Source organism: Palaemon carinicauda, chromosome 5 (genome assembly GCF_036898095.1).
Source record: "Palaemon carinicauda isolate YSFRI2023 chromosome 5, ASM3689809v2, whole genome shotgun sequence".
Classification (NCBI taxonomy): Eukaryota; Metazoa; Arthropoda; class Malacostraca; order Decapoda; family Palaemonidae; genus Palaemon; species Palaemon carinicauda.
This window is the reverse complement of record NC_090729.1, coordinates 88,686,481-88,699,697: the sequence shown is the minus strand read 5'-3', so window position 1 is coordinate 88,699,697 and position 13,217 is coordinate 88,686,481. Positions and strand designations below refer to the sequence as shown.

At 42.5% G+C, this 13,217-nt stretch overlaps 1 protein-coding gene across 1 annotated transcript in view; it reads left to right on the top strand.

The window, feature by feature from the left end:
- LOC137641366 (uncharacterized) overlaps positions 1-13,217 on the top strand; it is a 413,026-nt gene that overhangs the window by 136,507 nt on the left and 263,302 nt on the right. The window contains 1 exon segment of the mRNA XM_068373852.1: positions 5,533-5,662. Coding sequence (XP_068229953.1) covers positions 5,533-5,662 — 130 coding nt within the window.

Sequence of the window (13,217 nt, the reverse complement as noted above, 5' to 3'; positions counted from 1 at the left end):
TTGGTGGAAACAGGTGAATGCGATTTCACCTGTTCTAGTCAAGGGACATGGCGTCCATCGCCTCCACGTGAGGGTCTATATAAGGGGCTACGTAACGAGGTAGTTTCTTGTTGTCGCACGTTGCGAAGAGGTTGATCTGCAGTTCTGGGACTTTTTCTGAGATGAAGGAGAATGGGTCTGCATCTAGGGACCATTCTGTCTCAATGGGCTTTCGCCTGGATAGAGTGTCTGCCGTCATATTGCGGAACCCTTGTAGGTGAACTGCTGATAGGTGCCATCCCCTCTTCCTTCCGAGGAGGCGTTCGTGTGTATCACCACTAATCCACTAATGGTTGTGGTGGTTGCGGGGGAATTATTCAAGTGATTGATGCGTATCTTCTCCAGACTCCTGGTGCATCTTTTAGATATGCTTTTAGCACCAGGTCTGTCACTGCTGCGAACTAGAGAGCCCAATACTCTTTCCTATTGGTGTCTTAAAATCCTCTTGTGACGGATTAGTCTCTTGATAGATCCCGCTATCTCTCTCCTCTTTTTGGATGGAATGGAGAGGTGGTGTGACTTTAAGTCCCTTTGGATTCCTAGCCAATGGAACTTCTGAGCTGGAGGAAGGTGAGACTTCTTGCGATTGATCTTGAAGCCCAGGTGTTCCAGAAACTTGATCACCTTGTTGACTGCCTGCAGACAAGTAGTCATGGATGCTGCCCATACCAGCCAATCGTCTAGATATACTACCACTTGAACTCCTTCGAAGCGTAGCTGCTGGACGATTATGTCTGCTAGCTTCGTGAATATCCTTGGGGCTAAGTTCAGTCTGAATGACATTGCTCTGAAGACACACTTCTTCTGTAGCTTGAATCCTAGGTAGGAGGAGGAAAGGTAACTCATTAGAAGATGTCAGTAAGCATCTGCTAGGTCTTTGAGACTGTGTACGCCCCTTTTGTAGAAGGGTCCTTATGTGTTGCACGGTAAGCATCCGGAACTTGTTGTTCTCGATGAACTTGTTGAGTGGTGACAAGTCTAGAATGACTCTGAGGTTATCTGAGTCTTTTTAGGGAACATGAAACAGCCTTCCCTGGAATTTGATGGACTTCACTTTCCTTATTACCTACTTGTTCAAGAGTTCTGAGGTATATTCTTCCAGCAAGGGGGTGAAGCGTTGGAAGAATTCTGGAAAACGTGGTGGAGTTCTGTTCCATTTCCACCCGAGTCCATTCGTGATTAGGCTGTGGGCCCAGGGATAGAAGGTCCAGCAATCCCGAAAGTGATACAGTCTGCCTCCTACCTGGAGTCACTCTTTGCTCGGGGGGTCCTGCAGATTTGTTTCCGTGACCACGTCCTCCTCAGCCCCAAGAGGAGTTATCTCCATGAGAACTTCTCTTAGGGCCTTTTCCTTTCTGACTAGGGTGAAAGGAAGTCGACTGTTCTTCAAAGTTAGGGTTAAACACTGGCGACTGGGCTTCCAGTTGTTGAAGGATCATCTGGAAGGTGGTCTTAGGCATCGTGGTCATAGTCACGGCAGGAATTTGTGCAGGTCTGCGTGGTCTCCTCACCTTTTTATTCTTGCACTGGAGACCTCCATCCGAGGAAGATTTCCTCTTTGAGCTCATGACCCCATTTTGGAGAAGGTTCCTGGTCTCCGTGGCTGTTCTGGCTATGATCTCTTGGATCAGTTCCTGTGGGAAAAGGTCTTTACTCCCAGATGCTCGAGGTAATCAGTTCCTAGGTTAGTGTCTTATGGTCACTGAGGCCAAAACGAACTCTCTGCAGGCTCTCCTTGCTCTGAGGAAAGCATATAGTCTTTCACAAGGGTACCCATGAGAGACTTATCCAGGAAGATGAACATTTCTGGGGCGTTCTGTAGACCTGCACTCAATGCCAGGCAGTTCTGACGAGAAAGGGAGGCCGCAAGTCTCTCCCTCGTCTCCTGTTCCCTCCTTAGAAGATGGTCTGGCAACTTCAGAAAGTTCTCATTGAACAACTGGCAGGCTATCTCTGGATCCAACTTAGAGGCTGAGAAGGTTAGGTGGACATCCTTCCACTTCTCCTCACAGGTAGGCAGTGCTAGAGAGAATGGTTTGCATTCCTCTAGGGTTGGGCAGTGTTTGTCCTCATCGACTGCCTTGACGGCAAAGTGTAGTGCTTTCACCGAAAAGGGGAAAGAGATGGAGGAAGGAGCAAGAAAGATGTCTCTTGTTCAGTGCTGAGACTTTGGAGTTGGTGTACCCGGCTCCTTTCAAGGCTTTCAGGAGGATGGCTTGTGCCTTGTCATGCTTGAAGAAAAGGACCTCTTTGGGTACCGTTTCCTTACGGCCTGCATGTTCATCCCGCAGTCTCACGTAACATTTTGGGTAAGCTGAAAAGTTAGGCCAGAACTCAAGGTCCTCAAACAGTTTGGCCCCCAACTTCTCAGAGACGAATAGTTTCCCATTCACCATGGGCATATGCTCCGCATACCTCCAGCGGTTGGTTTCGGAGCAGTGAGGGAGATCCAACACTCTAAGGGAGTTCTTAGTGGAGCCCTTGGTAGGTCCAGGGTGGTCCGCCCTCTCCTACAACAGTGTCTGCTGCTGCCTGAGTGATTCTCTCATTGTCTCTCGTTCCTTTTGGAACAATTTCAAAATCCGTTGGATCGAAGTGAGGATCGCTTTGTTCTTGTCAGCATTTGCAACTGGTTTTGGAGTTGGGGTTGAAGAAGTTGAAGGCATAGGTTGGTATGCCGTCACGGGGAACTGAGGGTCTTTGGTTGCCATTGAAATGGATCCTTCTTCCTCTGCTTGTGGATGTTCCACGTCTTCTTCAGGGCCTCCTAGCAGTAGGTCCTACTCAGTGTCAGTGGACACTTCTGACATCCTTTCTTGGTGGATGTTCATGCCTTCCAGTGCCTTATTTATGTCCGCGTCGATCTTCAGTTGTATGAGGGGAGGCTGGATCTATTCCTGGGGCCCCACCGCATTTGTTAGAGCCTTGGGGAAAAGTAGACACCTTAGGGAGTCATTGGGTAAGTACGGTCCCGGAGAGTTCTCCTGGAACCTTCTTACCCATTTGTGAAGGGTCTCCCTCGCTGTATCCCGGGTCTATGTTGACTGGGGGGGGCTTCTCCGAAGCAGTTGCCTAGCAGGGTCGAGCAGGTGGGGCAACGCCTCGGGTCCCAATACTTGAGGACTCCCGACACGATGCAGCTAGGGTCATGAGTCCTGCACTTCATGTGGCCACAAAAGTCTTTGCCTTTGTGGGTGCAGAACAAGGCTGCACACTTCTCCATTGGCTCCTCCTGTAAAGGAAAAAGGGCTCAGTGAGTATTTAATTTTCATATCAGTTATATAAAAGTATACAATTTTTATTAACAATAGTAATTACTATTGTTTATGGTAGCTTAGGAAAGTAAGTTTGAAAGGAAGTAGAAGTGACATATATCTGTATTTCCTCTCTCAGGCCATTGTTGAGACCTTTTTCAGTAATAACATTTAGTTTCCCTGACAGGGAGAATACAAGGTAGGAAAAAACACTAGGAACTAGAGTTAGTAAGTGTCTATACTAACATTATCCACCTGTAGTATATATTAATACTTATTGGTGATTTTTTAGGGTCCTGATGATCGGTGTTAGGTTAGTACCTGGCGATATTAACTGATAGAAGGAGAAAAAGTATTAAGGAAGGAGAGTTTCCTATTATTATGGTTAAACATAACAGTTGGAAGTGCAGGAGGACTATCAGGCTACCTACTGTCTCCTTGCCAGAATGAAAGTTCCAATGGAAGGGGTAAGAATCTGTCAGATTCTGGCTTCCATCCATCCACAAAAGGCCTGTCGCCGGCTATGACGTCGGTGGCAAAAAATTGTGGATGGCAGCCCAAGGTAGGGCTGAGGACTTTCCAAAGTATGTTAGGTTCCCATCGGCAGCCGCCAGGAGCCGTCTGAATCTTCCCCCCAATAATATTCCCTTCCTATGAAGGAAGGAAGTAAGGGGAAGGTGGCAGAGACGGCTGAACTAACTGCTACCGGCAAGGTACCAACTGATAACGCATTCACCTTAGTAAGCCAGGATGACTGTCAGAATACTGGTAAAAGAGTTTTGTGACGGCTATGACATCAATGAAGGACAGAAGGGGAAGGTTAAAGGGTCTTATAGTTCATTGAAATGAGAGGTGGCAGCAGGTATGCCACCTACCTTCAACAGTAAACTGAGGAAGCATGGCTTCCTATGCTGACGACATCATCGGCGGCAACACAAGGGCACTCTGAGTTAGTCACTATCTAAATGAAAGCCGGAAGCAGCAAGAACTTTTTTCCTACTCGACGGTGATGAAGAAAGACAGTGGTTGCCGCCGATATCGACCGGTGGCACTCGGGAAGTGAGGAAGGGTTTAGCCTCTTCTCTCTGAGAGAGAATGAATATCGTAACTTATCTAGAGATTCTAGAAAATGTAAATTCTCATACAAATCGAAAACGAACGATAGAGTGAGGCTAAACGTGGGGGGAATTACTTTACTAACGTATATATGAGTGAGAGTAGTCTAGCTCTGGTAGGATCCCTGGCCAAGGTAGTTGGTACCCAGCGCCGGGGTTCCCGCCGCACACGATCAGTAGAGTCACATAATAGGAAGAGGAATAATATTCATGTTTGCAAAATCACCAATTGTATAATTTGTCTAAATAGCTAGCATTATAGCTTAATACCGGGAATTGTCGCCCTACTGACTACATAAATGCAATTGTAACGGGCGACTGCAGTCGTAAAAAGGCTGCCTCCGGTTCTCGGCAAAATTCAACCAAACACATTTAAATTATTGAAATTTAAATGTGTAAGGGAGTCTAAAATTATACACAGGAAAAAATTAATACTCAACTTTCCGAAGGATGAAAATACTGGAGATTGCATGATGAATATTCCAATAACTTGTAACAAAACACCAGGTTAACACGGGAGCACAACTCGCTTAGAGAGCTACAAGAAAAGGAATGGCGTCGTAGTAGTAATAATTAAGGAGGTCCACTGGGTACCTAGATCGGCACCCCTTTCTTTTGCCACTCTTTGCCCTTACATCAAAGAGTTAAATCTATTCGGGGTGAAGATTGCTATGTGTCATATCTAAAAATATGTCCCCTGATATTATGCGATATCCTTAATTGGATACTCGCGCCAAGAGTTAGAATCTTGGAGACCTTCGGTTTATTTCTCTGGGAGTATCACTGTAGCAAATATCCGTTAGAAGGCTACCTAAAGGAACCCTTCCATCAGGACGACATGGCCCGAGTCCAAAAATACTTATCAAAAAGAAAAATTTCCCAATGGTTGTTTGGTGCTATGGCAGAGCAAATTTTATATCAAAGGGTATTATGAGGTTTATTTAAAAAATTAGCATTTAATGCATATATTTGTAGATATGTGTTTGTCTATGACCTCATGCAGTATATATGTATATATATATATATATATATATATATATATATATATATATATATATATATATATATATATATGTGTGTGTGTGTGTGTATATATATAAATAGAAAAAATCCTCTCTTCATAGGTATATCTTCACTGGATACGATGAAGAACGTGGTTTACTGACCAGCCGTTGGAGTGCTACTCGTAATGACATCCCCAATTCAGGAGGCAATACACACAAAAAAGTAGTCGTAGACTATCATTTTCTTTCGGTAAGTTTGATATTTGTTGTTGGTTATCAGTCACTTACCTACAATGTCGAAAACTGATTCTTTTCTCCATTAGGATGACTGATTGCTTGTGAACATCAGTGTGTTTGTTGTACCAACTTATTCATTGTAACACCAACTAGCGTACACTATTACTGGTTCGTATGAATGGAAACCGTCATACATAGATGAGAGAAAGAAGACTAAGCAAAACCTTTCACCCATGTGTATATTCACTTTGTTAAACTGATAAATCATGATTCAAATTCTGTACATTTATAAAAACCTGCCATCCGAGTTATAAGGTGGCTTCATTACAAACAAAAATATAATCATTCATAGTAGAATGTTGTGAAGGAGTGCTAACTGACCTGTTTCAAGAAAAATCATAGTTTTTGGCTACTGGTATTGTATATGCCTCAAGAAAAAACTGATGGTTAAACACACACTACATGCACATTTTTTTTTTATACACCACCTACCTCGTACATTCCAACTTATATTTTTCATTGGTAAAACACATGAAAACAAAACATTTCTTCTTAATACATTATCCATGCAAATGCATTAGAGAGAAAAAGTCAATCAGATTACAATATTACATTGTTATAAGTTGTCAAGCTGACCAGCTCCCATTATGTTCGTATGTTGGTTCTTACCTACATATGTAGTAGCTCTTCCCACTGAGCACGGGGCTCCAATAGAAATGCAATGCCTCCAGTTTATAGGGGTTTTTAAAGAAATTTGCTAAAAATTACTCAATTGCACAACATGCATTGCCCTTACATTTGAAATAAAAAATGCTTGTTCAAACCATGGCCAACCTATGCAAGTATTTTAAAATGACTGTGTAGGGTATATGGTAATAATTCATTTTTTCCAACGATAATACTACGAAGGGAAGTATTTTACTTCGATCGACTTTACTGGTTGTTATGGGAAACTTTGCCAACCTAAATCTAAAATAATAATAAAAAAAAAAAAACCTTTACGGTGTAATTTCTCTCCCGGCGATTAGAAGGGTTCTTTTCATGACAAGTGCTTTTTGAGCCTAGGATTTTTTTTTCTTTTATTGTTGCAGGAATTTTTCAGAACTTAAATAATTTAAATTCAGAAACGGTTGCTAACTGAAGTTTTTGAAAATTCCCCATGAATTGGAAGTCCAGACATTTTTGCGGAAATGGACGAATTGAATTTTGGCAAATCTAAATACGGGCATGGTAGGGAAGTTCCTAGTGTGTTGGTTTTTGGTGTTATTGAGAGGGTTTCATTAATTTTTCTTTGCACTGCTTTTAATAGAGAATCCACATCCAGATGGTGCTTCACTAATCCCGCTTTTCTGATGCATATATGGCACCTGACCATAAACCCACAACAAAGCTTTTGTGAATCCCGTTACCCCTAAAAATCATGCATAATATTGAGCTTTTATGGTGGGACGTTCAAGTTTTTTGTACTTGGGTTTAGATTCGCAACAACAAAAAATTACTGCAGTACATCTCCTTCGAAATTTGTTCCTAAATCTGGTGAGAACAAGGGTGAGGAGCCCCGTTCCTTACCTGTCAAAGACTCACCACTTATGTTTTCAGCTGCATCAAGTATTGATGTACTGATGAGCCCTTAAGTTAACTTTTCATCTTCATTTTTGTTTTAGGAAGTGAGTGTTGAGTATGATTGAGAAGCAAGACACATGATCGTGGGAAGCGGAACTTTACATCTGAGATTTTTTTTATTCCGGTGACACGGCCTTGAGCCTCTACCCCACTGGGGGTGTTATGTCTCATTGTTTAGGGCCCCAGGGCTGATGCATGGGGCTAGACCATGATTCCGGGTCACTGCTCAGTTCCTGGGCTACCTCAGTAGCCAAGAGGTGCAAAATAGTATGGTGCTAGTATTAAAACATTAATTTTTTTTTCCTTTGTACATTTTTATGGTATATTTTTTTTCATATTTGTGATTCTCATCAGCCATCTTATTGTTTCATGACCTTGTTTTTTTTTCAGTTTGCATAATGCTCTACACTCAGTAGGGAACTCATATAAACCAGTTTATCTTTGTAACAGACTGCCATGCAGTAGCTTTTGTATTTTAAACACAAGCAATGAGAAACAAGAACCATGAACTACCGTATATGAGATAACAAAAGTACCTAACACAAATACCGTTCACTAGCACAGCTCTGAATATACCTACAATAGACTGTATTGCTGCCTGATTCATGTCATGAGATCAGGAAGGAAATCTTTGTGTATGTGCATTGTGTGACATGATTACAAACAATTGGTAAGTGAAAGTACCCTTGAAGCTGCTCATAAGGTCTCATAAATAAAAGTTCAATGGAGCCCAAGAGAAATTGGATGCCAAAAGGAGAGCCTGTTTCAACAGCACCAACTGTAAAGAGGACGAACTAGTGAAAAGTGCTGCTTTGCAAGTGGGGTCTCTGTACCAGTCTGCCTACCAACAGTGTACTCAAGACCGGAAAGAGCTGAAGCCGAAGCTCCTCTAAACTGTCCCCAGGTAGGTGGCAAGTTGACGGAATAGTCCATGGCCAGTCATCAGTCCACTTGGTAGGATGTCCTGGTCTTGCTGGGTGTCCTAGATATGGCCATATGTAAGAGGAGCCAGGAGCCAGAGGAACAATTGGCCATTAGTTATGTGGGACAGTCATGGCATAGCTCATATGCTGATAGGGTTACCATGGCTGCTCCTAGGCGTTTACCTGCTCTCAGTGCGTCCCCATCCTTGCATGCCTCCTTGACCTGTCCTAAAGCCTGCAACTGTGGGAGTATGCTTGCCACTGTCGTGTACCCCAGATAGGTCTCCTCAGTTCTAGAGAAGGTACTGCACTTGATGTGAAAAACCAGAGCTCACAGCTAATGAATGCTGTAGATGCCCTGACCTGGGTTTGCGCTGGGCTCAGCTAGCCACCATGTTGCTCACTGTGGGTAGCAAACACACCGTAGCTATAAGTCACCTATTCAGAGGTAGCCCTAGGAGAGAAACTACCCCAGTCAAAACTCGTAAGTGGAGGGCAGTATCCCTTAGAGATACACAGACCCCATTGCCCTGCTCTTGTTAAAAGAGTAGCAGAGAGAGTTAGAGAAGTAATAAGTCCATTGCTTTTTCTTGGGTAATTGAGAAGAAAAAGAGCAAGAAGTCAAAGGCCAGGAAGTCCACTGATACTGTGGAGTACCACAGGGCATTAAACACCAGGCCTTCAGTGTAGAGGATAGGGTTACACCGAAGGAGGGTGTGAGTGTTAAGAAGCTTGCCTCTAGTATTCTGGTGGCAGCCTCAGAAAACTTGATTTTTGAGGTTACCACACAACCTAAAGTGATCATTGTGTATCTAATGACACTTTCAGAACTGGCCTGTGATAACCTGTCCCCGGTACTGTCCGAAGCCTCTCCTACTGATACTTTAACAAACAAAGCAGAAACTGGGGCTATAATGAAAACCCTTTGCAGGGTCAACCTGGCACAATTGACTTCTGACCCACTCATAGTTGTCCCAGTGACCTTGTTTGAGGTTTCATCTGAAGAGTTTCATGCTCTCATTGACTCTCGAGCTGAGGTCAACCTCTTGTCATCGTGTGCAGTACAGATATACCTGCAGTACATGGTGCCCAACACCATTGGACAGAAGGGTTTATTGCAAATAGGACCTATGACCTTAGGTACAGTACTATTCACCTCATACTGCATGCAATGACATTTGCTCAGAGTGCATTCCCTGTAGTGCCTTCAAGGACTATGGCTGAGCACCTGGTGCTTGGTGATTGTTAACAGAGCCCAGAATTGGATGAGAATTGGCAGTACTTCCAAAAACCCTCTTTGGAATATTTTGTGCTAATACATAGATTGTGTTACCAACAAGTGCTTTATGTACTTTAGGTCCATTCAGTTGATTTGAATAGGATTGCTGCTATGGAACTCATAACTGTTCTCACTATTATGGTTTTTCCTAAGGGCTAAGGGGCTTGACACTTCTTTTATGAGCCCTGCCCCAATCACTGGCTGGACATGTATTATGATGGTGACATAACTCCTGGTCTGTCAAGAAAGCTACAGGGATACTTGGCATCCTAGAACTGAAAGATGGAAAAGCTTTAATTGTAGTGAAAGATTTTCAAGAAGGAACTGCAAAGATGAAAAAGGGTGATCACTTGGGGAAGGCATTCACTAAGGAAATAGGCAGACTCTCTATGTCAGATGAATTGGATTATTCTCAGAAGAACCAGTTCTGTCAGATGTTGGAGAGTGCATAAGCACACCAATACATATCCACCTGTAAGATGTGACAACCATTTATCAGAGGGTCTGAAACTTTACAAAACCATTGAGGAGTAGTGCCAGGAGCTGCATGCACTTGGTATTATTGAACCCAGCATCTCTCCTTTGTCTTCAACCATTGTTTCAGTCAGCAAGAAGGACAACAGTAAACTGTTGAGTGTGGATTACCATAAACTGAATAACAGTTTCTGATAAGTTCCTGACATGGCAGATTCTGTATTTGGATTCCAAGGAATTAAGTATTTCACAACACTTGACCATGTTCATGGCTTCTCTAGTTACCCTTAGTGGAGGAGAGTAAAGAGTACATGGCTTTCTCTACAGCCTTTGGATGCTGGCAGTTCAGACGTTTATCATTTGGACTGCTGAACGCACCTGCAGCGTTCTAGTGGGAAATGCTAAATATCCTGCAGGAGTTCCCAAAGACCCAGGGGAGTATCTACATTAATGAAACCTTGAGTCTTAAGGCTTCTTATAGCAACACCGAAAACTGGTAGAATGTGTTTTGGCTACAGTTCAGAAACACAGATACAAGATAAATTTTTTCTTTCGTTCAGGACAATATTACATATTTTGGAAATTCTGGTATTCGTGAGGTACATGAGTATATCCAGATAGTGGAGGACTTTCTTAAACCTACCACTGTGTATGAGCTTCAATGATTTCTGGTACTGATAAAATTCCAAAGGAAGTTCGTTCCTAAATGCTTACAGACTGGAGGACAGAAATCTTAAGGGGACAAAAAACTGAAATGGACCGTGGAGATGGACTGTGCCATTGAACACCTGAAAGAACTGACCAAGGAAGACATCAAGCTGTCATACCCTGACTACTTTGATGCTAAATCTGTGTACCTGTTGTTGACGTTTCAGGTGATGATGCTTTTGCTTGCCTGTGCCAAGAATCCTTGGAGCATCTGGGAGAGCATTAGGTCGAAATCTATGACTTCATGACGGATTGACCCCTAATAGTTAGAAACAAGATCTCTGTCAGGGGACAAGTGGTGAGATATTTGGAGAGAGTTAAGTAATTGAGTTAGAATAAGAAAAAGAAACTAACACTGAAGATTAAAAAGGAGAGGATTTTTAACGATGAGTTGGTCACTCTGCTATGGGAAGAGAAAACCTCCAGGGCTTTCCTCTACGAACATTTCCTCATAATCCCTTCTGATGGCCAGTCATCTAGCATGGACACCTGCGGACTTGTCTGAATTTAACTCCATTGTTAAGTACTATCTAGGTGATGAGAATGCCTGTATCCACTGCCTGTGTGACTGTTTCTGAATCTGCAGCTTTAAAGTTGCCTACTAGGCTGACACTGTATAAGGAGGTACAAGGTAGCTGTGAACTGCAGAATTAAGGTTTAGGTGTAGCATCCGACTCTCAGCTGAAGCTCTGGGAGGCCTTATTTCAGCAGTTTCTGGTAAGAAATTAGCAGGAACCGGACCAAGGCTATCCGGTTTCCAAGTACTGCTCCAGCTTTGCAATTGTTATTGACAGCTTCTAAGCTATTGAACCTGAAAACCTGGGTCCATTTTGGTCCCAATTGCCTGATAGTTTATTGTGGCGCATACCGGACTGAACTTCAGTGTATGCATCCTCAGTGTCTTGCTAGAACTTTGTAATTATGTTCTTCAAACAGACGTAATTCTGGGGCATAAGATGGATGTGAAAGCTCGTGTGCCAGATGCTGAATACTTGGCCATTTATGATCTTGGCATATTAGCATTTGTCCTATAACCCAGTACGTGACTGAGAAAACACCTCATCAGTAGGGTTGTAATCATATGTCTCAACACTCGACGGTAGGTGTGGTAGTATTACAGGACACCTTATATTGTACTCTTGTTGATACAAGAGCAAAGGCTTGCATTGTCAGTGAGACTGTGCTGAGCCTGCTGGGCATAGAGTACCAGAAACTGTCCGAAAAAAAATGGTTAGAGGGCTTGACAGGTGCCTGCAAAAGTATTGTAGGCCACATCCAGTTAGAGGCAAAGTGTTCCTCCTGATGGAAACTCCCATTATTGTGGATCTTGGGGTTACTCTGGGTTATATTTATACGTACTTTTACTTATACTTTGTTTTCTATCTACATATACGTACACTCATGAACTTTCACTCTCATATTTCCTTTTAGCCCTAAACTATCTCTTTGCACAAAATTTCTATGCTATAACATACTCATTTATACAGTAATTGAAATACATTTGATACAGTCAAATATGCAGTATACAGGAAACAAGATAATTTTTTCAGTTTTCTGTCTAAGCCTACACTTTCAAGAGCCATAGCTCTTCATTCTGACATGAATGATTGAATTTTCACTGAAAGCAGTGTTAAAATAATACAAAATTTGTGATCAATATAACCATCGTCTGTTCAAATTGTTTTTAGAAGGTATTGCACATCAAGACTCAAAAACAAGGAAATGGAAGGGAAGTCCCCAGTAGCATTAGATCCCCTCACCATCCTCTCATCATCGTCATAAATTTACTTTCTCTTATATTGGTTTAAAACTTAATGCCAGAACAGTTGGTTCATAATGTCAACATTGGATCCTCTCATCATCCGATAAAAGAAGAGAAAATTGTGGAAACAGGCAAATGGGAGGCCAAACAAATTTATTTATAAAATAAAAACTAAAAACTACTACACCGACATTTAGGTATGTGGTGGTAAAGACATTAACGTTTGTTTTGTCCTTGGCAGAAATCTGGTGGACATAGCCTATCTGATCTTGGATTTACCCAAAAAATAGTTGATTTACGATAATACTGATGTTCATCAGTTATCTCCCAAGGTATTCTCAGTCTCACTGCTCCTTGCCGATACCACTGCCATGAAGGTGTCTGACACTGAACCTGATCATAGAGTGTTCTCAGGGAATGCTCTCCTTTTTTAGCCAAATGGCTAGGATCAAGACAGATCATTGACAGATTCAATCTATCATTAAGATGATCTACTCTTAAGTTCCTACCTCCTAAGTACCACGCTCCTATCTGCAATGTAGGAGATGTTGGTCTGTCCTGGAGGTGCACCAGGGTCTGCTAGTTAAATGCAACAAAAATGGTTCTGCAATCCCTATAGTCACCTTCAATATCTTAATAGACCTGGTTTGAGAGACATGCCTGCAAAATGCTAATTGAATACAAAAATTGACTGTGATGATCTGTTGACTCGTTTGGCACAAATGCTTGGTTATTATAATCAGGGATATGTGCTGAACTTGTTGAGAGTGTCAGACCTATAAGGTCTCAAGGGAGATTG